Consider the following 23,279-nt stretch of genomic DNA (forward strand, 5'->3'; position numbering starts at 1 on the left):
TTAGTGCTTCCCGTCACACGGTTCTTTCTTCCGTGTTTCTACGTCACTGAATTTTCCAGCTTCTGTAAAAATTGTCATTTATGGAAGGTAATTTACCCTCCTATTAGCAGCAGGATTCAGGATCGAGTCGCACACGCTGCTGCACTTGCATCATCAGTGTGTTGTGCCAGTGTGTATAAATGAACTATGCATTAAACAAAATAACTGACACTTTTTTTTTTTTTTTTTTTTTTTAAAGTGGTTCAACAGAAGAAAAAAAAATATTAGTATATCAGCAGTGTGATGAACCTGCTCGCTCATGAAATGGAAAAAGGTGGTGGCTTTTACACCCTAGGACTAAATGTGTACACATGCAGCCAAAAGTATGTGGACACCTGACCATCGCACCCCTGTGTAGATCTCCGTCCAAGTAACACCACAAACTTGGAAGCATACAGTGGAGATCTTCACGCTACAGCATACGGGAACGAAGAGCTTCAGAGCTGCTCCAGCATGCCGATGCCTCTGTGCACAAAGTGCATGGTTTGAAGGCCAGGTTGGAGTGGAAGAACTCGAGTGTCCTGCACAGAGCCCTGACCTCAACCCTCATCGCCTTTGGGGTGAACTGGAACATTGCACCCCAGACCTCCTCAGGCGACATCATTTTGCCTGATTTTGCGAATGCTCTTGCTGCTGAATGAACACGCGTCCCTACAGCCACGCCCCAGAATCTAGTGGAAAACCTTCCCAGAGGGGTGGAGATTTAACTCCATGTTAACGCCCATGGTTTTAGAATGAGCTTGGTGTGTGTGTGAGTGTTTTGGCCATGTAGTGTAGATCCCTCGGTAGTTTGGTCAATGGAGTTCTTACTGTCTTTGATTTAAAAGTAATAATAATACTCCGTGCTCTGAGCTTTCTGTTCAGCCATGACATTTGCAAGTTGACCCTCTCGATCAGTCCCATCACTCGTGTTTTTAATGTGAACAGGGACACGTTTGCACTTGTACGCCATTTCACCGCCTTTTGCATCAAGTCCGTTAGGCACAAGTACGTTTAAATATGAAATGCTTCAAAGCAGCAGTCTGTTGCAGTGCATTGATACGGAGTGCCCACTCCACTCCACTCCACCTGCTGCAGTGAAGTGTTTGTTTGCTTCTGCTTTTGGAGAATCCGGTGGCTTTGTGCTGGTTTGTAGAGCAGAAGGTACTCTGTAAACTCTCTAAAACGCAGCATCCTGAGCTTTTTAACAAGTTTGACTGGCCGAGTTGATGACTGAAGGTAGGAGAGACTCTTGATGATGATCTGTTAATTTTTTAGACCCGGGGAATAAACAACATGACTGAATAGCAACGACGGTTACCTTTTATTGCTTAGTGATTAGTTCATGGCTATAAATAAGGCACATCAGTTTTAATTTAATGATTCTTTATGCTACAACGAGAGCTCGGTTCTGCTCCAGAATCTGAAGTGCTTGGTCTGAGCTTTGCCGAGTCCCTGTCCGTGTGTGTGTGTGTGAGAGAGAGATGGATGGATGTCTTTACATCAACTTTGCATGAGCGTGTTCCTTCAAGGCTTCTGCCACTTACAGCTTCTCACCTCAAATTAATGATGGAAAGAAGTTCATCTTTTCTGTGGAAGAGTCCAGTAGCTGTAAAACTCTGCTTTAATCCACTACGTGGCCAAAAGTATGCGAACACCTTCTCGTCACGCTGTATGTGCTTGTTGAACACTGAAATCATTATTTAGTCCACCTTTTGCTGTTATGACTTCCTCTTCTCTTTCCTCCTTCTCTTCCCTTTCTCTCTTCCTCTTCTTTCTCCTTCTCTTTCTTCTGTCTTCCTCTTCTCTTCTCTTTGCTCTTTCTCTTCCCACTTCCTCTTCTTTCTCTTTCCTCTTCCCGGAAGGCTTTCCACTAGATTTTGGTGTGTGGCTGTGTTCATTCAGCTACAAGAGCATTAGTGAGCTCCGGCACTGATGTTTGGTGAGGAGGTCAGCGTTCCAGATCATTCCCGAAGGTGTCTTCATGAACGTTGAGTTGTGCGCATTGTTCCAGGTCTTGTCATGCTGGAACAGGTTTGAGTTTCGTAGTTCCAGTAAAGGCAAATTGGATGCCCTTGTACTCAGTAGAATTACAATATAGCTGTGCGTTTTCCAACTAGTGGTTTAGTGTTTGAGATCGGTCTTGGTCTCAAGGCCACTTTTTAAAGATCTCGGTCTCGTTTCAGAATCTGCTGCGTTTTTAGTCGGGCTTGTCTCGGATGAGTTGGGGTTTTATTTCAAGGTTGGTCAAGACACCAACTGTGGGGATCTCACGACGTTGCCTGTGTGCTGTCTTGATTTACTGGTTAACATCGTTCTTGTGATTTATTTATTTATTTTTTGAATGTGAAACTTCCTGCTTCTAATGCAACCGATAAAATGACGTGTTAATTTGAAATTTAACAGCAACACCCCCACCCCCACCCCTCCCGCACTGGTCTGGTCCTGGTCTTGACTCGGTCTCCATACACTCTGGTCCTGGTGGTCTTGACTAAACCACTACTTCCAACAACAGTTGTGGAACAACCATACAGAGATGCCTACTAGTACGGATTGGCCGTATTTTGTACAGAAAAGTTACGTAAATATGATGTTACGGCAAACAGTGTTATTCTGTACGGAATTATTATAAAGTCTTAAAAAATTCCAGTGAGTTGTTTTTAAATGTCCAAGCGACTTTTTCAATCCATGCGCGATTCACGGCTAGGCTATTTATTTTTACGACAACCACACATGCTGTGTGTGACATGCGCAGATTCCGCACATTTGTTCGCGCGATTTTCGATACGGTAGAATGGCCGTGCGTTACACCCAGTCAAAAGGGCAATGGATACGCGCACTGCAAACTGTGTAGAACTGACATTAACATCACTCATGGTGGTCGCGATGACTGCACGCGGCATGTCAGCTACAAAACAAAACGTATGGAGTATGCTGAAATGGCGAGTCAGGCGGAAAGTAAATCTGGGGGTATCTAGCAGTTTTTTACGAAATGTGTGGACGAAAAGACACGGAACGTGACACGTGCTGAAGCGGTGATGGTTGACCTATGCTTGGAGTTGAACTTGCCAATTAGTGCCATGAAATGTGAGTTAAACTTATTCAGTTTCTTTTTACATGTCTGATTTTTATTCACTGAAATATCAAACACTGGCTGGACTTCTTTAATTCAAAGTCTTTTCAGTGTTGCAAGTGCAAATGTACATGTAGTATGATCAAAAACAGAATTTTATGATTAGTGCTGTTGGGATTGTGGCAAAAAATTGATCATTCCACTGTTTTAAACACAATTATAAATGTCATTTTATTCAATGTCTCTTCTGAAGCATTATGCTGAAGTATTTATATATTGGGACATTAAGATAATGTCGGACTCTCTTTGGCATGAAATAAGAAATTTTTTTTTAATTTTATTAGAATCCGTTAACAGGTAGAACATTTTGCCAGGCAATATAATATAATACTTTTGAGGAGTTACATTCAATACCAGTGACTGGTAGTCAACCGTAATGTCTGCAAACAGGGAACACTGTTGTATTTATACAAATGTGATCTATTGTATGCTCTAGAAATTTGTTGAGTGGAAATTCAGTTGAGATGGCTGCTCGCGTTTTGTTTATTCAATTCACACAAAACAGTTCTTTTTAATAATTTAAATGTTAAACATATTGGTTAGGCCTGTAACGGTACATGTATTCGTACCGGACCGTTGGAAAACAGACCTTCGGTACGGTACAGTGCTGTACCGAACAAGTACAGTCAGTCAGTTTATATGTGGTTTTTATATGCTGCCACTCCATCTGGCTCTTTAATATTCATGAGGATACCTGTACGTGATTGGAGTAGTAAAGGGAAGACTCTTTAATATTTATAAAGAAACTCGTTCGTGATTCGTGCTCTTGTGACCATGTGGAGGTCACTTCGCACGGCGAACCAATCAGACGAGCCTTTCCCAACCACTCTTCAAAAAACTTTAGTGAGGTGCCGGCTTGTGTTGTATCTGATTTGACATTATGGCTACTGCTAGCGACCAACCGGAGCTAGAAGATCCTCCCCTGTCTTTAAAATCTCCTGTTTGGGAACACTTCGGTTTCCCAGTGAAATACTGCAACGGAGAAAGACAAGTGGATAAAACGAAGGTGGTATGTCGACACTGTTTTACTGGGGTTGGCTATTTTTCGGGCAACACGTCAAACATGCTAACTCACCTGAAACAGCACCACCCAAGTGTTAAGATTACCGCGACAAGGAAAAAAAACACCGTAGTGCAAACGCAGCTGACTTCTGCCTTCAAGCACCCTCTCCCTGGCAATTCAGATCGGGCTAAAGCCATAACAGCATCCATTGGCGTCTTTATAGCATCGGATCTAAGACTGTATTCAGTTGTTGAGTAGATGGAGTAAAATTGCTTACTGGAATACTGGAACTGAGTGCTGCACTTTACATGTTGAAAACTTTTGTTTACTGTTTAAAAGGAATTCATTATTTTTAATTTCAAACATTGGTTAATCATTTGAGAATATTTCATTTAATTTACTGGTACCAAGCAGCACTTTGAATTTATTTACTGTTTCTTTTTGTATATTGACAATTTTGTGGTTTAATAAACAACGTGCTGAGGAAGAAAATGGTTTTGCATTTTGTTCCCATACTGTACCGAAAATGAACCGAACCGTGACCTCAAAACCGAGGTACGTACCGAACCGTGATTTTTGTATACCGTTACACCCCTAATATTGGTATATACACCTCTTTATAATGGGAATGCGCATAAATTAATGTTACTGAAAGTCATTCCAAAATACTGAAAAATGTTTTCAAGAATACTGAAATTCAAAATTTGGGGTAGGCATCTCTGCACCATATATGGCTGTGATGGTCAAGTGTTCACAAACTTTTGCCCACTTAGTGTATTTCACCAAATCAAACTAACAATGACCTGCTTTTATTTATAAATAAATAAATAGATTAATTCCCCCCAAATTCAAATCGCTTCTTTTTTGGGACATACTGCCCTGTTGTGCCGTTTTATTTATTTGTTGATTTTATTTCCTCACACACGTGATTTCAGCCTGTTCTTTCCGACAGGCTCGACCCTGTTTTGTATCGGAAGTGCCAGAACGACGCGGCACGGCTCTGTCACACACATGGCTGGAATGAGACGAGTGAGATGATGCCCCCGGGCGCCGTGTTTTCCTGCCTCTATCGTCACGCTTACCGGACAGAAGAACAAGGCAGACGGGTAAAACCCTACATGGTTACAATACCTTTTAGGCCATTTAGGTTACGTATGTATTGACGTGTATTATGCCAAAAAATGAACAGTGGCTATTCTGAATCCAACAGCTCGATCCAGAACAACATGTAAGTGCATTTACTGTTTTATGTATTACATATACAAATAATGAACAGTAATGATAGAGTAAAACAAATCCAAAAATCTGTGATTCATTTTTTTTAATAATTAAATGCAGTTAATTAATCCAAAAAACCATAAAATCAATAAATTGTAATTAAAATGATGCTGTAATTTTTTTTTTAAATTTGTTTGCCAAATTATAATAATTTCCTTAAGCAAATTTGATAGAAAATGAGGCTGAATTAGAAGAGAATGATTATAATGAAAGAAATGAAATGTAACATTTGAAATGCTGATATGTTTACTATACATATCCTTTTGGCTTTTAAACCAATTTAAAAAAAAAAAAAAGTGTTGACGGACTTTTTTTTTTTTGGTTCTCCAGCTCACGAGAGAGTGTAAAGTGGAAGTGCAGAGGATTTTGCATCAGAGGGCATTGGATGTGAAGCTGGACCCCGAACTCCAGAAACGCTGCATGATTGACCTGGGAAAGTGGTGCAGCGAGAAGACTGATACCGGTCAGGTGCGTACAGTGGCGAACCGTTACTATTAGAGCTGGGACTTGAGCTCAGCCAAAACTTGGCTAGACACACCAAAAAAAGCAGCAGGGCAAAGGATTTTGTAAGGGATTAGCAGCAGGCTGCCAGGTCGCGCCAGTGTGTGTAGCTGTTGTTGATTTTAAAAGTAACTCAGTAAATTACACAGAAACCTGAATCCTTAAGTCTGAGTGAAAAAAATACTGTAGCGAGCGTGCAGTGTGGAAGATGAGTCTGGAGACAGAAATCTTAGTTTCTCGGTCGTTAGCCTGTGCTACTTGCTCTCAATAGCACTGGTTTGACTGCTTTATTAATTAGCATTTGCTAACACTACTGATGAATGCTACACTGGCTGGAAGGTGACTTCACTGCTGCGCCGACTCGTACTTAAGCCCGCGTTGGCCTTCGAGATGGTCTAGGGTGATAGATTTTTGGTCCCGCCCACTGTAAATCAAAATCTGATTGGTTGATTCATCTGTCACTTCCTACATAAACATGCACTGCCATGGCCTTCTGTCCCAGCAATGAAGTCCTGACCACTGAGTGAGCAGCTCGAAACTCTTCTCAGCCTCGAGACAACAACCAAAACAATCTCCCTGGATAAATCTATTTTCAAGTTTTCAGGACAGTAACGCTTTCATTTCTGAAGATAGAAAATGAGGCCTAATTAGAAGAGAATAATTATGAAAGGATGAACGAAATTTAAATATAACATTTGAAATGCTGATGTTTCGGCCTGACTTCTCAAGGCCCTGACAGTTCCCCTCTGGGTATGTAAAGACTCCGGATACACGCATTCTTTCTTTTATATTTTTATATATATATATTAGGGTGCATCAGTTGCCCCCTAAAAAATGAAAAGTTCCTCCGATCATGATGCATTTTTGTTTTTATGTTCCTTTTGGTAAGAAAACACACTGGGTGAAATATTTTGACAAAGTTTAATGGTGGCACCAGGAGCTCAAAGTTATGGAAAAAGCTGCTATTTTATGACAAAATTTCGATCACTTTTCATGAAACATTATGGCACCTTATAGAGTATACCAAATATCTTAGATACACATTTTTAATACATATTCTAAATATATTATCAAGCACAGTTTGAGTTTTAGCTGTTCACTGAATCATTGTTCAACTACTTTTAAACAATACAAATGTATTATGAATCACATTAATGCTTCTCAATCCCTTGCAAAGGTTCTTAACATGATCTCTGGGTCACAAGAAATCAATAAATGGAGTCCAACATTGTGATTCAAACCTTACGCGAAAACATAAAATAAGCGTTTTTTGGCAAAAAATGAACCTCATGGTGCCACCATTAGACTTTTGAATATGATCAAAAAATTTTACAGGATGTCTTTATTGGTGAAAAGGAACACACATTTTATTTATATATATATATATATATATATATATATATATATATATATATATAAGGGATCGACCGATATGTTTTTTTCAGGGCCGATACCGATTATTATGGAATTGGGATGCCGATAACCGATATGTGCGACCGATAAATGTAAACATTATAATTCACATGAAATTAAACAGCACACACTGACACAGACTTTCATATCCATGAAACGTATGTTTAATTGTAAAATTGAACATGAAATTTTGTGCAGGGAGATGCCAGCAGCATTTGTACAATAAAGTCAAACATTAGTTAGAATAAAATGAGAAATAAAATAATAAAATATTCACCAATAAAAAAAATAAATCACTCCCTACTATATTACAGCTCACCATTTTCAGTGGAAAATAAATGAAAATACACTCTGGATTCTTTTACACTAAGAACTAAGTAAGACTGACCAACTTCAAGTAGTTTTTAAATAACAAATCAAGTGTAGGGAGCTGCTTGCATCATTTTTTAAAAAGTAAAATCAAACATAAAGTCGGCTATCACTATTATGTAACAAAACAAGTAACCATCTACATTCTAATGCTTTTAATGCCCAAGCCTAATATTCCCAATTTAAGAGGATTATATTGTAGTGAAGGAAGCATTACATGTAGTTTCAGCGAGACTAGTTGGTTGTAGGCTAATTCAAGTGCTTCCTTCCGTAAGCTAAGTTTGCCTGGCTACACAGATGCAAATGGACAATTTTAACGAGTAGTAGATGAAGAATGTAAACATATAATGATGATGTGCTTTTGCAACTTGTGTGTTTGTGACTTATTGCGGCAAAAGCAGCGTGTCCTTACCTTGAAGTGGGATCTGCTTCTGCCCGAGTGCCCATACGGCCGCCTTGAAACAGTTCACAGCGTTTAGCTACGCATGTTGATTGGCTGTATCCCTTGTGCCGCTTCTGCCCGAGTGCCCGTACGGCCGCCTTGAAACAGTTCACAGCGTTTAGCTACGCGTGTCGATTGGCTATATCTCTTGTGCCAAACAAATCAGATGATGTGGTGGGCGGGACCGTGTTCTTGAACTCGGAGGCGAGTGCAGGAAAGAACGTGCAGTGACAGTCGCATTAGGAACGAAATGGCTGCAAAAAGTCATGTTATCGGCATATCAGTGAAAATTATGGCTGATACCGATAACCCTAAAAATGCAGAATATCGGCCCGATATATCGGGCAGGCCAATTATTGGTCGACCCCTAATATATATAAAATATAGCACCCATGCTGACTGGCTGCAGTACAATTTTTAGCTCCGCCCATCCCTGTGTGTTTCAATGACAAAATAGCCTCCCCCCCTCCCCTTTTCTCGTCTATAGTCTTTCCATCGGGGCGGCACGGTGGTGTAGTGGTTAGCGCTGTCGCATCACAGCAAGAAGGTCCGGGTTCAAGCCCTGTGGCCAACGAGGGCCTTTCTGTGCTTAGTTTGCATGTTCTCCCCATGTCCTGGTGCTCCGGTTTCCCCCACAGTCCAAAGACATGCAGGTTAGGTTAACTGGTGACTCTAAATTGGCCGTAGGTGTGAATGTGAGTGTGAATGGTTGTCTGTGTCTATGTGTCAGCCCTGCGATGACCTGGTGACTTGTCCAGGGTGCACCCCGCCTTTTGCCCGTAGTCAGCTGGGATAGGCTCCAGCTTGCTTGCGACCCTGTAGAACAGGATAAAGCAGCTAGAGATGATGAGATGAGACGTTTCCCCTGTAAATTTGTTTTTAAAGTGTTATTCTACTGTTGACACGCTGGACCTTTTTAGTATTGGGAAAAGGGGGCGGGGCTACCAAATGAGTAGGCAGCTGATTGTGATTTTCAACTCCTTGTCTCTTCTACTGCGCAAATTTGACAAGAAGACAGAAGAGTTTCCATTCTGGAGAACGGAAGACACTCGAGCTACAGTCAATGGGTTAAGTGCAATGCAGTGGAAATTTGCATAACGTTCAGACTCTGAACTTGCTGTAGCAGAGCTCTCCAACATACGGCGTGGCAAATGGGCACACGAATACAAACACTGAAGCCAACCAACACACTCTGTTGGCTCACGTTGCCGTGCGTCTCTTTCAGATGCTGTAAAAGCAACACATATGTTTTGTGCCTTGCCCAACCAGGAAGGGATACTGCTTGCTTGTTTGTTTTGTTGCAAAAATATAGCTACAACAGATGAGCAGAACCCAAGTTGTTGTGTTAACATCTGCTACTTGGCAGCCATCTTGGCAAAGCTCCCAGGCAGATATTTTCATTCATACAAAACCAGGCTTCTGTTTGCTTGAATATGGCGAGACCTTTGAAGACCAGAAACGGGTCGGGAAGATGATGATGATGGTTTTTAACTGTGGCTTTGAGATGTGACAAAAGGTGTGATCTTGAGCTCCAGTAACACCACCTAAAAAATTTGGGTTGCTCTGGTAACGGCATAAGTGTGCCTTGAATCTATGTTGATAGACCCGACTTTTCATTCATTTGTTTATATTAATCTAATTAACATCTGATTTAGCTCTCTTTACTGATGGATGATAATTACATAACCGCTCGGTCCGTGCTGTCAAGACCTCGGTCTGATCTTTTCCTGTAAAGTCCGAGCAAGCGAGGTTAATAAGGAGTTTATTGCACGGCCTTTTTTATTTCTACGACTAAAACAGACGGTCATTATAACGAGGCGTGACGCTGCTTTCAGTCATGTCGTATTGGTAGCGTATTTTGAGTCACGTATGCAGAATAAATAGCTAGCGGTTTCAAACCTGAATTTATTTCTCCACGCTACTCGTTACAAATATGACGTGACCGAAAGCAGCATCACGTCTCATTATAACGACCGTCTAGTTTAATCTTGGAAATTTAAAAAGGGGGAAAAAAAGCCATGTAATGAAGTACTTATTAACCTCGCTTGCTCTGTCTTTACGGGAAAGGTCAACGAAGTTGTCGTCTTCGTCATGACTTTCTTGTTCGCTTCCTTGTGCAGCCTCTTCAGGGTCATAATTCGCTTTCTGAATGCTCTTCATTGCTCATTTCTTGAGTAACTCGGTCACTCTTGTTTATCTTTTGTGTTTTGGCCGTTTTTGATTTCCAATTAATCTTTTTTTTTGCAACATTAAAAGTCTGCGACTTGGAAAGAAGGTCTGTAATCACCCACGGGCATTATGGGAAAATTCTGCCCACCAAGGAACCAATCGAAGCGTACGACTTTTCCGGAAGTAGCTCGTGCTATATAATAAACACCTATTTATATTATAAGCATTGAGGGCTTTTTTTTTCCTCCCTCTTTCTCTGTATTGTCTAACAGAGTTTGTCAAATGAGGTTTGTTTGTTTGTTTGTTTGTTTGTTTGTTTGTTTGTTTCCACGTCATCTTTCTTGCTTGGTTCTTTTGGCTCTTCCCCCTGCATTGATTCAATCCACGTAGCTGCTGGACAAAAAAGAAATAAAAGAATGAATAAATAAATACAACCAACGTTCAGAGCCTTCATATTCAAAGATATTGAAGAATATTTGAATATTTTGTGAAACCATATTTAGGCAAATCGGACACTCGCTAGCCGTGCTGTGAAAACTGTGCATGCAGACGCTCATCTAAATTTCCAAACCTGTCATTGCTTAACTCTTGAATAGTTTCTATCATTAATACTCCTATTAAAAAGCTCATAATCTCTGCTTTCCAAAGAAATGTAACTGGTTAAGATCTGTTCAGTACTTTGGGAGTAACGGCAGGTTGAAGTCGGTACAACAGAGTAAAAACTCGCGTGACGTCGGGAAACTGCCGGCGCTTTTCTTTTTGAGTCACGGGCACGCGGTCAGACTCTGACTGGATTACTCGTGAATATCAGTCAGATAACTTTTATAGAGATGTTCTCTCGCTCTCATGGTTTCTGATGAAGGATTCAACAAAATTTTCCGTCTGCTAGTTTTGATGTTATGCTTCACGGAAGACTTTGAAGTAAGTCTTCACAGCTTTACCTACTTATTTATTCAAATCAAACTGATATTTTCGTGTGAATAAGTCACTATTGTAGAATATAACTGTAGTTGTTTTGATAAAAAAAATATTGAGATCTTAGTGGTCGGAATGATGGCCAGAAACGCGAGTGTCGATTTCAATTCAGTTAATGTGAATTGTTTATTGGATGTGGATCAATTACAACCCCGATTCCAAAAAAAGTTGGGACAAAGTACAAATTGTAAATAAAAACGGAATGCAATAATTTACAAATCTCAAAAACTGATATTGTATTCACAATAGAACATAGACAACATATCAAATGTCGAAAGTGAGACATTTTGAAATTTCATGCCAAATATTGGCTCATTTGAAATTTCATGACAGCAACACATCTCAAAAAAGTTGGGACAGGGACAATAAGAGGCTGGAAAAGTTAAAGGTACAAAAAAGGAGCAGCTGGAGGACTAAATTGCAACTCATTAGGTCAATTGGCAATAGGTCATTAACATGACTGGGTATAAAAAGAGCATCTTGGAGTGGCAGCGGCTCTCAGAAGTAAAGATGGGAAGAGGATCACCAATCCCCCTAATTCTGCGTCGACAAATAGTGGAGCAATATCAGAAAGGAGTTCGACAGTGTAAAATTGCAAAGAGTTTGAACATATCATCATCTACAGTGCATAATATCATCAAAAGATTCAGAGAATCTGGAAGAATCTCTGTGCGTAAGGGTCAAGGCCGGAAAACCATACTGGGTGCCCGTGATCTTCGGGCCCTTAGACGGCACTGCATCACATACAGGCATGCTTCTGTATTGGAAATCACAAAATGGGCTCAGGAATATTTCCAGAGAACATTATCTGTGAACACAATTCACTGTGCCATCTGCCGTTGCCAGCTAAAACTCTATAGTTCAAAGAAGAAGCCGTCTCTAAACACGATCCAGAAGCGCAGACGTCTTCTCTGGGCCAAGGCTCATTTAAAATGGACTGTGGCAAAGTGGAAAACTGTTCTGTGGTCAGACGAATCAAAATTTGAAGTTCTTTATGGAAATCAGGGACGCCGTGCCATTCGGACTAAAGAGGAGAAGGACGACCCAAGTTGTTATCAGTGCTCAGTTCAGAAGCCTGCATCTCTGATGGATTAGTGCGTGTGGCATGGGCAGCTTACACATCTGGAAAGACACCATCAATGCTGAAAGGTATATCCAGGTTCTAGAGCAACATGTGCTCCCATCCAGACGACGTCTCTTTCAGAGAAGACCTTGCATTTTCCAACATGACAATGCCAAACCACATACTGCATCAATTACAGCATCGTGGCTGCGTAGAAGAAGGGTCCAGGTACTGAACTGGCCAGCCTGCAGTCCAGATCTTTCACCCATAAACATTTGGCACATCATAAAACGGAAGATACGACAAAAAAGACCCAAGACAGTTGAGCAACTAGAATCCTACATTAGACAAGAATGGGTTAACATTCCTATCCCTAAACTTGAGCAACTTGTCTCCTCAGTCCCCAGACGTTTACAGACTGTTGTAAAGAGAAAAGGGGATGTCTCACAGTGGGAAACATGGCCTTGTCCCAACTTTTTTGAGATGTGTTGTTGTAATGAAATTTAAAATCACCTAATTTTTCTCTTTAAATGATACATTTTCTAAGTTTAAACATTTGATATGTCATCTATGTTCTATTCTGAATAAAATATGGAATTGTGAAACTTCCACATCATTGCATTCCGTTTTTATTTACAGTTTGTACTTTGTCCCAACTTTTTTGGAATCGGGGTTGTAGTTTCCGAGGTTCACCTTGAAAGCTGTGAATATCATTTATATTCTTTAATATAAACACTAGTAGGCCCTACTTAGAAATACAAAGGCCTACAGAGCACAAAGAGGGGATTAGAAATAACCTTTTATTACTTTTTTTATTTTGATAGAGAACGGTAGATGTGAATGACATTCAGTGCTGATTTATACATATTTTATAATTAACATTAATTTCTTCTTCTTTGTGATGTATAAATGAGAGTTAAGATCAGCTTTATATTGCACAAATAAAGCCATTTGGTGAAACTTTGAAGAGTGTACAGATTTAACATTTTACCTAATTAGCATAATTAATACTAATTAAATACTGATTTGCATAATTCGTTTTGACGGCTTCTTCCCAACCATCTATGTGCTGCCAATCTCCATGTAAATATCTTGAAAAATAAGAGTTATTAAGAAAAAGAAACATGATCTCACTGGTTAATGAGGCCCATTTTGGACCATCTGATCCTCGTACAGAATATTACAGCAGTTTTCTAAAAATTAATCCGTGTCTTCAGTCTTTGATTTTATATCTCAAGAACGGATAAACGTATTTGAATTCTGTAAAAAAAAAAAAAAATTGTTCAGCATTCAATTCTGAGTTCAACGAGAGCAGTTTTGAGCAATTCGGATTGAGTTTGAATTTTCACCTGATGGGCGTCCCTGATATTATTTGTAAAAGTTGTCCTATTTGTGGCATCAAAACCAATCTGCTTTGCTCACGCTTAAACTCCAGGAATATATAATGTACAAGAGACTTATTTCATCACTCCGGTCTCTGTCTTTATTTTAGGAACTGGAGTGTCTCCAAGAACATCTGGAGGATCTGGTGGCAGACTGCAGGGATGTGGTGGGAAATCTGACTGAGCTGGAGTCTGAGGTTGGAGGCTGTTGATGTTTTGCACACTGTAACGCTGTGGAAATGTCCGTTTCCTCCGAGCCTGTCTGTACAAAAGCGCTTTCTTTTTCTTTTTTTTTTTAAGTCTTATTTTTATCTCCACCAACTTTGCTGGAAGAGGTTATACTTTCGCCTCCGTTTGTTTCTTTTCTCAACGTGTCTCAAAGCGTAGTGAATGGATTTGGATGAATTTTGGAGGAAAGGTGAGCCATGGGCCAACGGACAACTGGTTAGATTTTGATGCAAATCTGGAAATGGAGATGTTCATGTCTATTATGTTAATCTGAAGACTTTTAACCGATGTTTATTATTCTTAAATTTAACCATCTTTATCTTGAACCTAACTCGGATTTCAAATATTAGAAATATTTTCTTTGCCAGTGCAAGCGAACATGCTGCTCCTTTACTGTAGCCTGGCAAGCCAGACTGAATGTGAATATTTAGTCTGGTCTCGGTCGTAGACATTTCTGAAGGGTGTAGGAGGAACAAACCGCTGTCTTTCAAACTGTCTCTGTGCGTATAGGCCAACGCTCTGACCAATCAGTGCAACAGTGACTGTGACGTAGTCAGAGCGCGCAGTGGGGGAGACCTTGAAATAATAAATAATTTTTCAAAATGCGTATTAATTAATAAACAGGTTCTAGATATTAAGAAGTTTGGAGATAATGACCACAAGTTTGGAGTCTGTACCACATACTTAACATACACATTTTTTTCAAGGGTTTGCTTAAACTGTTTTTGAGAGTTTTTATTTAGTGGTGTTTGGTGAAATAATTTCCCTTAAATTTAAAATAACGGGAAAATAAGAAACAATCAAAAAGTAATGTTTCAAAGCTGTTTATTAATTCTTCGTACTGCACAAACTAGCCCCATCCTTTTGGCTACGAGCGGAGCCAGCTGGTAGATCAGACTTTTGCCATAGCCGGTCGGCAAAACAGCGAAAACGTCCTTCTTGAAAAGGAATGAGCGGAGAGCCTCTTCCTGCTCATGTTTCAACCAAAACTCCAAGTCTAATTCTTCTAAAACTGATTCCAAAGCGGAGTCAAACGCGCGCTGTTCACTAGCCGTAGCCATCTTTCCTGTTGCGCTTTCTCCAGCGTCGTGCAGCTTTGTCGTCACTCCTGCAAAAGCCCGCCCAAAGAATCCAAACAAAAACCTTGCGTTGTGATTGGCGGGCACGATTTGATGCCCGGGGTGTTTTTGTTTATATGGTGCGAGGCTAGACCCATTTGCTAGGCAAAAAATATTTTTGGCCGCTAGGCGGGTGGGTCTAGTTTACTAGGCTACCTTTACTGTACACTACCGTTCAAAAGTTTGGGGTCACCCAGACAATTTTGTGTTTTCCATGAAAAGTCACACTTTTATTTACCACCATAAGTTGTAAAATGAATAGAAAATATAGTCAAGACATTTTTCTGGCCATTTTGAGCATTTAATCGACCCCACAAATGTGATGCTCCAGAAACTCAATCTGCTCAAAGGAAGGTCAGTTTTATAGCTTCTCTAAAGAGCTCAACTGTTTTCAGCTGTGCTAACATGATTGTACAAGGGTTTTCTAATCATCCATTAGCCTTCTGAGGCAATGAGCAAACACATTGTACCATTAGAACACTGGAGTGATAGTTGCTGGAAATGGGCCTCTATACACCTATGGAGATATTGCACCAAAAACCAGACATTTGCAGCTAGAATAGTCATTTACCACATTAGCAATGGATAGAGTGGATTTCTGATTAGTTTAAAGTGATCTTCATTGAAAAGAACAGTGCTTTTCTTTCAAAAATAAGGACATTTCAAAGTGACCCCAAACTTTTGAACGGTAGTGTATATAATAAAATCCTTGTCATCTTTTTTTTTTTTGAGAATATTTACAAATTGAATACATCTTTACTTACTTAAGCCTACTACCCCTCCTGGGGCACAGGCCACTGACGAGAGATCTCCAGGCATCCCGGTCTTGGGCTTTTTCGCTCCAGGTGTACCCCATTCTTTTGGTGTCAACATCGAGGTCTCGACGCCACACGTTTCTGGGCCGTCCTCTGTTTCTCTTGCCTTGGGGGTTCCAGGTCAGCGCTGTCTCGTGGAGTGTGTGATCGATCCATCTCCAGCATCTTCTTTTGCAGGGAGCTGGTTGGTTCTATGCCAAAGGTCCTGGTTGCTGATGGTGTTTGGCCAGTGGATCCGTAAGATCCTCCATAGTCACGAGTTGATAAAAGTCTGCACTTTTTTCATCGCGGCCGCTGTTGTCCTCCAGATTTCTGCTCCATACAACACTACCGATTCTGATCTTCGCTTGTATAGTCAGCTCCTTAGGCTTCCGTATGTTCTTTAGCTGTAGAAAGGCTGCTCTTGCTTTGCCTATTCTGGCCTTGACGTCAGCATTGGTACCGCCCAGCTTGTCCACGACACTTCTACCTCTTCTAAGGCCTCTCCTTCCAGCTCGATGGGATCTTCGCTCGTGGCGTTGATCCTCAGGATCTTTGTCTTCCTCTTGTTGATGTTCAGGCCTACTTGTGCTGAGATGGCTGCCATTCTTTTGGTCTTTTCCTGCATCTGTTGACTGGTGTGGAACATTCGTGCCAGGTCATCTGCAAAGTCGAGATCAAGTCGTGTGAAGGGTGTCCACCAGATTCCTGTTCTCGTGCAGGTCGTCGACATCTTCATTATGCAGTTGATTGCCAGCAAGAAGAGGATGAATGCATCTTTACGAGCGTATAAAATTGTAAATAATAACTGGCTAGTTCCGAAAACGTTTAGAAATCTGCTCAGGGTGGCGAACGAACAACATTTTTACAGCACCAGATTTTCAGCTTGTTCGTCCACCTGCCAAGACAAACTATGGTAAATTTTCCGTCTCCAAACTCTGGGAAGGAAGGAATTCCCACAAGAAACAAGAACTTACGATCACTTCTGTTATTTAAACCAGACTTAAAATCATATTTAAAATCAACAATAAGCATTTCTTTCTTTAAAAATTCTGTAATAAGTTATCGGCTCAGTGTTTGTGCTAGTGTCAGGATGCATAGAGTTGTGTGTAAATCAAGGGAGTAACTTTGACATTGGTGGGGACACAAAAGTGATCCAAGGCAGTTACCAATATTCATCTGTAGGTGGCAGTAAAGGACCATGGATGTGTTGTATCTAGCCAAGTAGTAGTAGAAAGAGGTCTCTGTAAAACGGTGAACGCAGCAGACTCAGCGGCTGTCACGCTGTCGATTCTGAAATGCAAGTCGCACATCTGCATGGCCATGCAGTAGCCTACATCTGACTACTTACATTCTGTAAAACCATTAGGTCTATAAATTTAACATTCATTCATCCAGGATATTATCTAACACCAAGTTACATTGCTCCAGCATTCCTTTTCTCTGCAGCTATGCAGTAGCCTAGCTCTGATGCGTCCTGTCACGTTGCTAAACCTGCCTAAGGAGCCGCAGCAATACTTTTTATGAAGGGTTTCCATACATCAAAAGGATTTTGTCGAGTTTTTAAAGCTCGACAGAAACCCTGCACTTACATTCTTGACTTTGAAGAAGAATGAACGAATGTCTCGTTTCTTGGGAGGGCGGCCGTCGTCCATGATACTCAAGTCAGCATGCGAGTCGTAGGCCAAGCATGCATGGACATCGAAGTCCAGCTCAATTTGTAGGCTGACGGAGAGTGGGGGGTGCGTGGGGTAGGTCAGGTGTGTACGTGTGAGATACGGGGGGTTGATGGGCGGGTAGTCACAGCTGCTGTGGGAAGTGTGCTGCTTTTACAGCAATTGGAGTGACAGCTGGGATAGCCAACCATGTAAGTTAGCGAGAAACAGGTAGCTAATCAGAGAATGATATCTACGTTAGAGGGGGGATTATGAGCAGTGTCATACATTTAACCCTTTGTGTGCCATATAATCATTGCTCAGGTTCGGACATCGGTTTTATTGATCGTGATTACACAGTAGCAGCTGAATATTGGTAGGGACACGTCCCTAGCGTCCCTACCCAAAATTGCGCCCTAGGTGTAAATAACTCTAGTTCTCCATACAAAGAGAAGGACTTTCGCTTCTCCTGTAAGTTCTAATACTACTATGCGTGTATTTCGCCGCAGTGTGCGTTTGTGTAGTTCTCTTGTTCTTAAAGGTCCCATGGCATGAAATTTTCACTTTCTGAGGTTTTTTAACGTTAAAATGAGTTCCTCTGACCTTCTTAAGTCACCCCAGTGGCTAGAAATTTCATAATGTGTAAACCAAACTATGCCCAACATTTGAGAATGGCGCGTCAAAACGGCGCGTTGATAAACTCTTCCCTTTACTACGTCAGCAAGGGAGATGATCCCCACGCCCCCCCTCTGGATTCCCACCCACTGTATGGATTGCCCGCCCAGCTCAAAAGTTGCCACCAAACATGGAAGTTGCGCTGTACATGGATGTGACAACACAGAAAGGAGTCTGTTTTTACTGCTGACTGGAGAGCCCCTGAAGACGCAGTGGCTTAATTTTATTTACTCCAATAATACGTCGTCGAGTCTACCTAAGACGGTGTATGTTTTGTCGGAAGCATTTTCCTGATGAATGTTTCCACAACTTGGGACAGTACAGGGCAGGTTTTGCACATCAACTGTCACTGAAGCCTGGGTCCGTACCAAGCATCCCTGCCGCATCAGCCACAAACACCGAACAAGTAAGTGTATAACTGTTAAGTCGTTTTGCCGTGTTTTAAAATCGGTGCCACGTTAGCCTCGCAATGGCTACATTAGCTGTGCAGCTAACCACTTCCTGCAGTTAGCCAGGTACTCTGCGCTACAAAACCAAAAAGCATGCAGCATGCTCTGTTATAATAGCCAATCAAAACAGTTTTTACAAAGACACCCACATTCTTTTTTTAAGTCACTCGTTCATTTTATTTGTTTGTTTGTTCAGTAAAAACCCAAACATTTGTTGAATTTATTTTATTTCCTCGCGTCGCACCTTAATGACGTCAGCGCGCGGTATTTTTCCCTTCGCGGTTTGTTCCTTCTCTCTCGCCATAGTAAGACACCCACATCCGCTTGTTCTGACCCACTGGAGGTAGCGTCACAGTGCTGTTAGCCAATCAGAGGTAACACGTTTACATGTCATGAATATTAATGATAAGACCCGCCCCCACCCTCTACCCTTCCCCGCCTCCTGCTTCTCATTAGCAAAACGACGCACTGGGAAAAGCGCTGAAATGGGGCTTTCTCCCAGGAGGCTATATCTACGTGCCGAGGGTTCATTTCGAGAAAGGCTGCGGATATAACATCCGGAAACCTCCACGAGCCCGTTTAAAGCATCAACAAACCACCATGCCATGGGACCTTTAAAAAAAAAAAGATGCAGGTGGCTTTTGACGTGAAAGTTTATACTATTTCGACAGCCACACACACCTTACACCAGTAATTGTCGTAATTATTGTTTGCCAATTCTTTTTCCGTTATATATAATTGTATTTAGCTTTTAGTACATTTTTCTTTCTCATATTGTGTGTGAATAAAGTTGAACTGAAATGTATGTAGACATAGTGAACACCTTTATGTTCTAATATATAAGGAGCGTATTGGAAGTATGCTCCCTACTGCGTGGCCTTCATATCGTTTTAAATTGCCTTCTCTCGGATCACAATCTTATTTTGTCTCCCTCACAGGACATCCAGATTGAAGCGCTGCTCGTCCGAGCGTGCGAGCCAGTCATCCAGACCCACTGCCATGTGAGTGTAGCGCTTATTGGTTTGATGTGATTTTTACCGAATTGCTGATTTTATTTCTGTACGTTTTAAATGATGTTCAGGTTAGATGTCTTTTTCTGTGTATGAAACCCGTCACATGCAGTGTTTTTTTGTTTTATGTGAAGATGAGCCAATATTTTTAGGAGCGCATGGTTTCTTTGCATGTCCCAGCTGTCTGCTTTCCATTTTGATTGGCCAAGTGATAAAACCAGCCACTGAGCCACTTTCACCTTTTGAAAATCGCTTCGAAGAGACGAGGACTGAATTCCGAGTGTGAATTAAGGTTTACAGTTCAGATCACGATCGTATTGTCGCTGCTTTTTACCCCTCGTAGGACGTGGCTGATAATCAGCTCGACACGGGGGATCTGATGGAGTGCCTGGTGCAGAACAAACATCAGAAGGAGATGAACGAGAAGTGTGCTGTCGGAGTGACGCACTTTCAGCTGGTAAGCTGTACGTGTAGAGGAAGGATGTGTAAAAGCAGATTGTTTTGTTTAAATGAAATCCTGTCTAGCTCTGAAAGAACGCTGCCTCGTCTGACCCCAGTTTGGTGGAAGTTTGTATGGAGAACGCGCCATGAAGATCATCAGCCTATTAATCAATAAATTAATTTTTAAATGAGATTTTTTTTTAAATATGTACATTGCTCAAAAGCAGAAGGCTGTGATGGACCGTGGCTGATAATGGGAACATTTGATCTGTAAAGTCTTAAAGGAAATGTGTTGAAGGTCTTGATTTGCTTGGTCTCGGGATTTTGGTCTTTAAATTTTTGGGGGAGAACTGGATGTATGAAGATCCCCCCCACCCCCTTTATTATGTTTATACCATCTCTGTATAGTAGCAGGGGTAATTGGTATTTTAATTTAAGGTAGTGTAATTATGATTTCAGAGATCATTCCTAATTTCTCGTGTTGTTGAACTGCCTAAAACAGCCTCGAACAAGAAGGTACTTTGTTTTATTTCCCCAGATTCAGATGAAGGACTTTCGCTTCTCCTATAAGTTCAAGATGGCCTGCAAAGAGGACGTCCTCAAACTCTGTCCCAACATTAAAAAGAAGTAGGTTGCTGAGAGTTCTCTCTCTCTCTCTCTCTCTCTCTCTCTCTCTCTCTCTGCGTCTGTGTGTCTCTGTCTCTCTCACGCGCTCTGTGTGTCTGTCGCACTCTCGCTGTGTCTTGCTCTGTCTCGCTCTGTCTCACTCTGTGTGTGTGTCTCTCTCTCTCGCTCTGTGTATCTGTCTGTGTGTGAGTCTGTCTCGTTCTCTCTTGCACTGTCTTGCTCTGTGTGTCTGTCTTGCTTTCTCTTGCTCTGTCTGTGTGTGTGTGTGTGTCTCTCTGTGTGACTGTGGCGCGCGCGCTCTCTCTCTGTCTCTCGCTCACTGTGTCTGTGTGTGTCTCTCTCTTGCTCTGTCTCGCTTTCTATGTGTCGGTCTCGCTCTCTCTCTGTGTGTGTGTGTGTGTCTGTCTCTGTCTCTCTCTCTCTCTCGCTCTGTGTGTCTGTGTGTGAGACTGTCTGTCTGTCTGTCTTGTTCTCTCTTGCACTGTCTTGCTCTGTGTCTCTGTCTTGCTTTCTCTTGCTCTGTGTGTGTGTGTCTCTCTGTGTGACTGTGGCGCGCGCTCTCTCTGTGTGTGTGTGTGTGTCTCTCTTGCTCTGTCTCGCTCTCTGTGTGTCTGTCTTGCTCGGTCTCGCTCTCTCTTGCTCTCTCGCACTGTGTGTGTCTCTCTCTTGCTCTGTCTCGCTCTGTGTGTGAGACTGTCTCTGTCTGTCTCGTTCTCTCTTGCTCTGTGTGTCTGTCTTGCTTGCTCTGTCTCTGTGTGTGCGCGCGTGTCTCTGTGCAACTGTGGCGCGTGCGCTCTCTCTCTCTGTGTGTGTCTCTCTTGCTCTGTCTCGCTCTCTGTGTTTGTCTCGCTCTGTCTCGCTCTGTCTCACTCTCTGTGTGTGTCTCTCTCTCTCACTCTGTGTGTGAGTCTGTCTCGTTCTCTCTTGCACTGTCTTGCTCTGTGTGTGTGTGTGTGTGTGTGTGTGTGTCTCTCTCTCTGTGTGACTGTGGCGCGCGCTCTCTCTCGCTCTCTGTGTCTGTGTCTCTCTTGCTCTGTCTGTGTGTGTGTGTGTGTCTCTGTGTGACTGGCGCGCTCTCTCTCTCTCTCTCTCTCTCTCTCTCTGTGTCTGTGTGTCTCTCTCTTGCTCTGTCTCGCTCTCTGTGTGTCGGTCTCGCTCTCTCTTGCTCTCTCTGTGTGTGTGTGTGTGTGTGTGTGTGTGTGTGTGTCTCTCGCTCTGCGTGTGTATGTCTGTCTCTGTCTCTCTCTCTCTCTTGCTCTGTCTCGCTCTGTGTGTGAGACTGTCTGTCTGTCTTGTTCTCTCTTGCACTGTCTAGCTCTGTGTCTCTGTCTTGCTTTCTCTTGCTCTGTCTGTGTGTGTGTGTCTCTCTGTGTGACTGGCGCGCGCTCTCTCTCTGTGTGTGTGTGTGTGTGTCTCTCTCTTGCTCTCTCGCGCTGTGTGTGTGTGTGTGTGTGTCTCTCTTGCTCTGTCTTGCTCTGTGTGTCTGTGTGAGACTGTCTGTCTGTCTTGTTCTCTCTTGCTCTGTGTGTCTGTCTTGCTTGCTCTGTCTGTGCGTGTGCGCGTGTCTCTGTGCGACTGTGGCGCGTGCGCTCTCTCTCTCTGTGTGTGTCTCTCTTGCTCGGTCTCGCTCTCTGTGTGTTTGTCTCGGTCTCGCTCTCTCTTTTGCTCTGTCTGTGTGTGTCTCTCGCGCTCTCTCTCTGTGTGTGTGTGTGTGTGTGTGTGTGTGTGTGTGTGTGTCACGCATGCACTTTTAAAAGTAATTTGGAGGACAGATGACAACGGTGTTGGTCATATTATCCATTTTTGATTTTGTAGTTTTGGTTCAAAGGTTATTTTAATTTTTCCTAACAAGTCATCGTGTGTGTGTGTCTTGGACATGAAATGTCCTTGCAAGAATAGGAATGTCTGACAATTTTTACCTTTTTGGAATTTTTTTTTTTGTGGTTGCTGAGGTTAGGATTAGATTGAGGTGTGGCGTAGCATTTCATTAGCTGCTGCGTTTTAATTATCTCAAAGGAATGTTCTCAAAAGGATGGTAAGACGAATGCTTAACATGCATGCCTTCATTATCGCCATTGCATGACTCCACCATCTGTCCATTTCACCTTCTCTTGGTCTTTACTCTTCCTCCAGGGGTGATGTAGTGATCTGTTTGAGCACCACAGTGAGGAACGACACTCTCCAGGATGTGAAGGAGCAGCGAGTGTCCCTGAAGTGTCGCAGACAGCTGAGGGTAGAGGAGCTGGAAATGGTGAGAAGTGTGCACTCTTGATGTCCACGCTGCCTCTCGTGTGTGTGGGGGGAAAAATTGACTAATTCTGGCTGTCAAAATTTAAAACTAATGTAAAGTTAAAGCTGTAACCATTGCGCACTAAAAGTAAAAAGGTGCTGTTCAGGTGGAGGTTATTCAGCTTTTCAACACTGGAGCAGTAGAGTTAGAACAGTTCTTTCACTTGCTGTTTCATGTTTTAGTTCGTCAGTGTTAACGGCGTCTCCTATCTAGATGTCTGTGTCTATTTAACAAGCACCATGCTTT

The 23,279-nt window shown here is 42.0% G+C and overlaps 1 protein-coding gene across 3 annotated transcripts in view; it reads left to right on the forward strand.

The window, feature by feature from the left end:
- glg1b (golgi glycoprotein 1b) overlaps positions 1–23,279 on the forward strand; it is a 136,435-nt gene that overhangs the window by 81,028 nt on the left and 32,128 nt on the right. For all 3 annotated transcript variants that reach the window (XM_060923257.1, XM_060923258.1, XM_060923259.1), the window contains exons 11-17: positions 5,107–5,260; positions 5,763–5,900; positions 13,857–13,943; positions 19,604–19,666; positions 20,019–20,132; positions 20,655–20,743; positions 22,877–22,994. In XM_060923257.1, the coding sequence (XP_060779240.1) occupies positions 5,107–5,260; positions 5,763–5,900; positions 13,857–13,943; positions 19,604–19,666; positions 20,019–20,132; positions 20,655–20,743; positions 22,877–22,994 (763 nt within the window). The remainder of the gene's footprint in view (positions 1–5,106; positions 5,261–5,762; positions 5,901–13,856; positions 13,944–19,603; positions 19,667–20,018; positions 20,133–20,654; positions 20,744–22,876; positions 22,995–23,279) is intronic.

The sequence above is a fragment of the Neoarius graeffei genome, chromosome 6 (assembly GCF_027579695.1).
Source record: "Neoarius graeffei isolate fNeoGra1 chromosome 6, fNeoGra1.pri, whole genome shotgun sequence".
Taxonomy (NCBI): domain Eukaryota; kingdom Metazoa; phylum Chordata; class Actinopteri; order Siluriformes; family Ariidae; genus Neoarius; species Neoarius graeffei.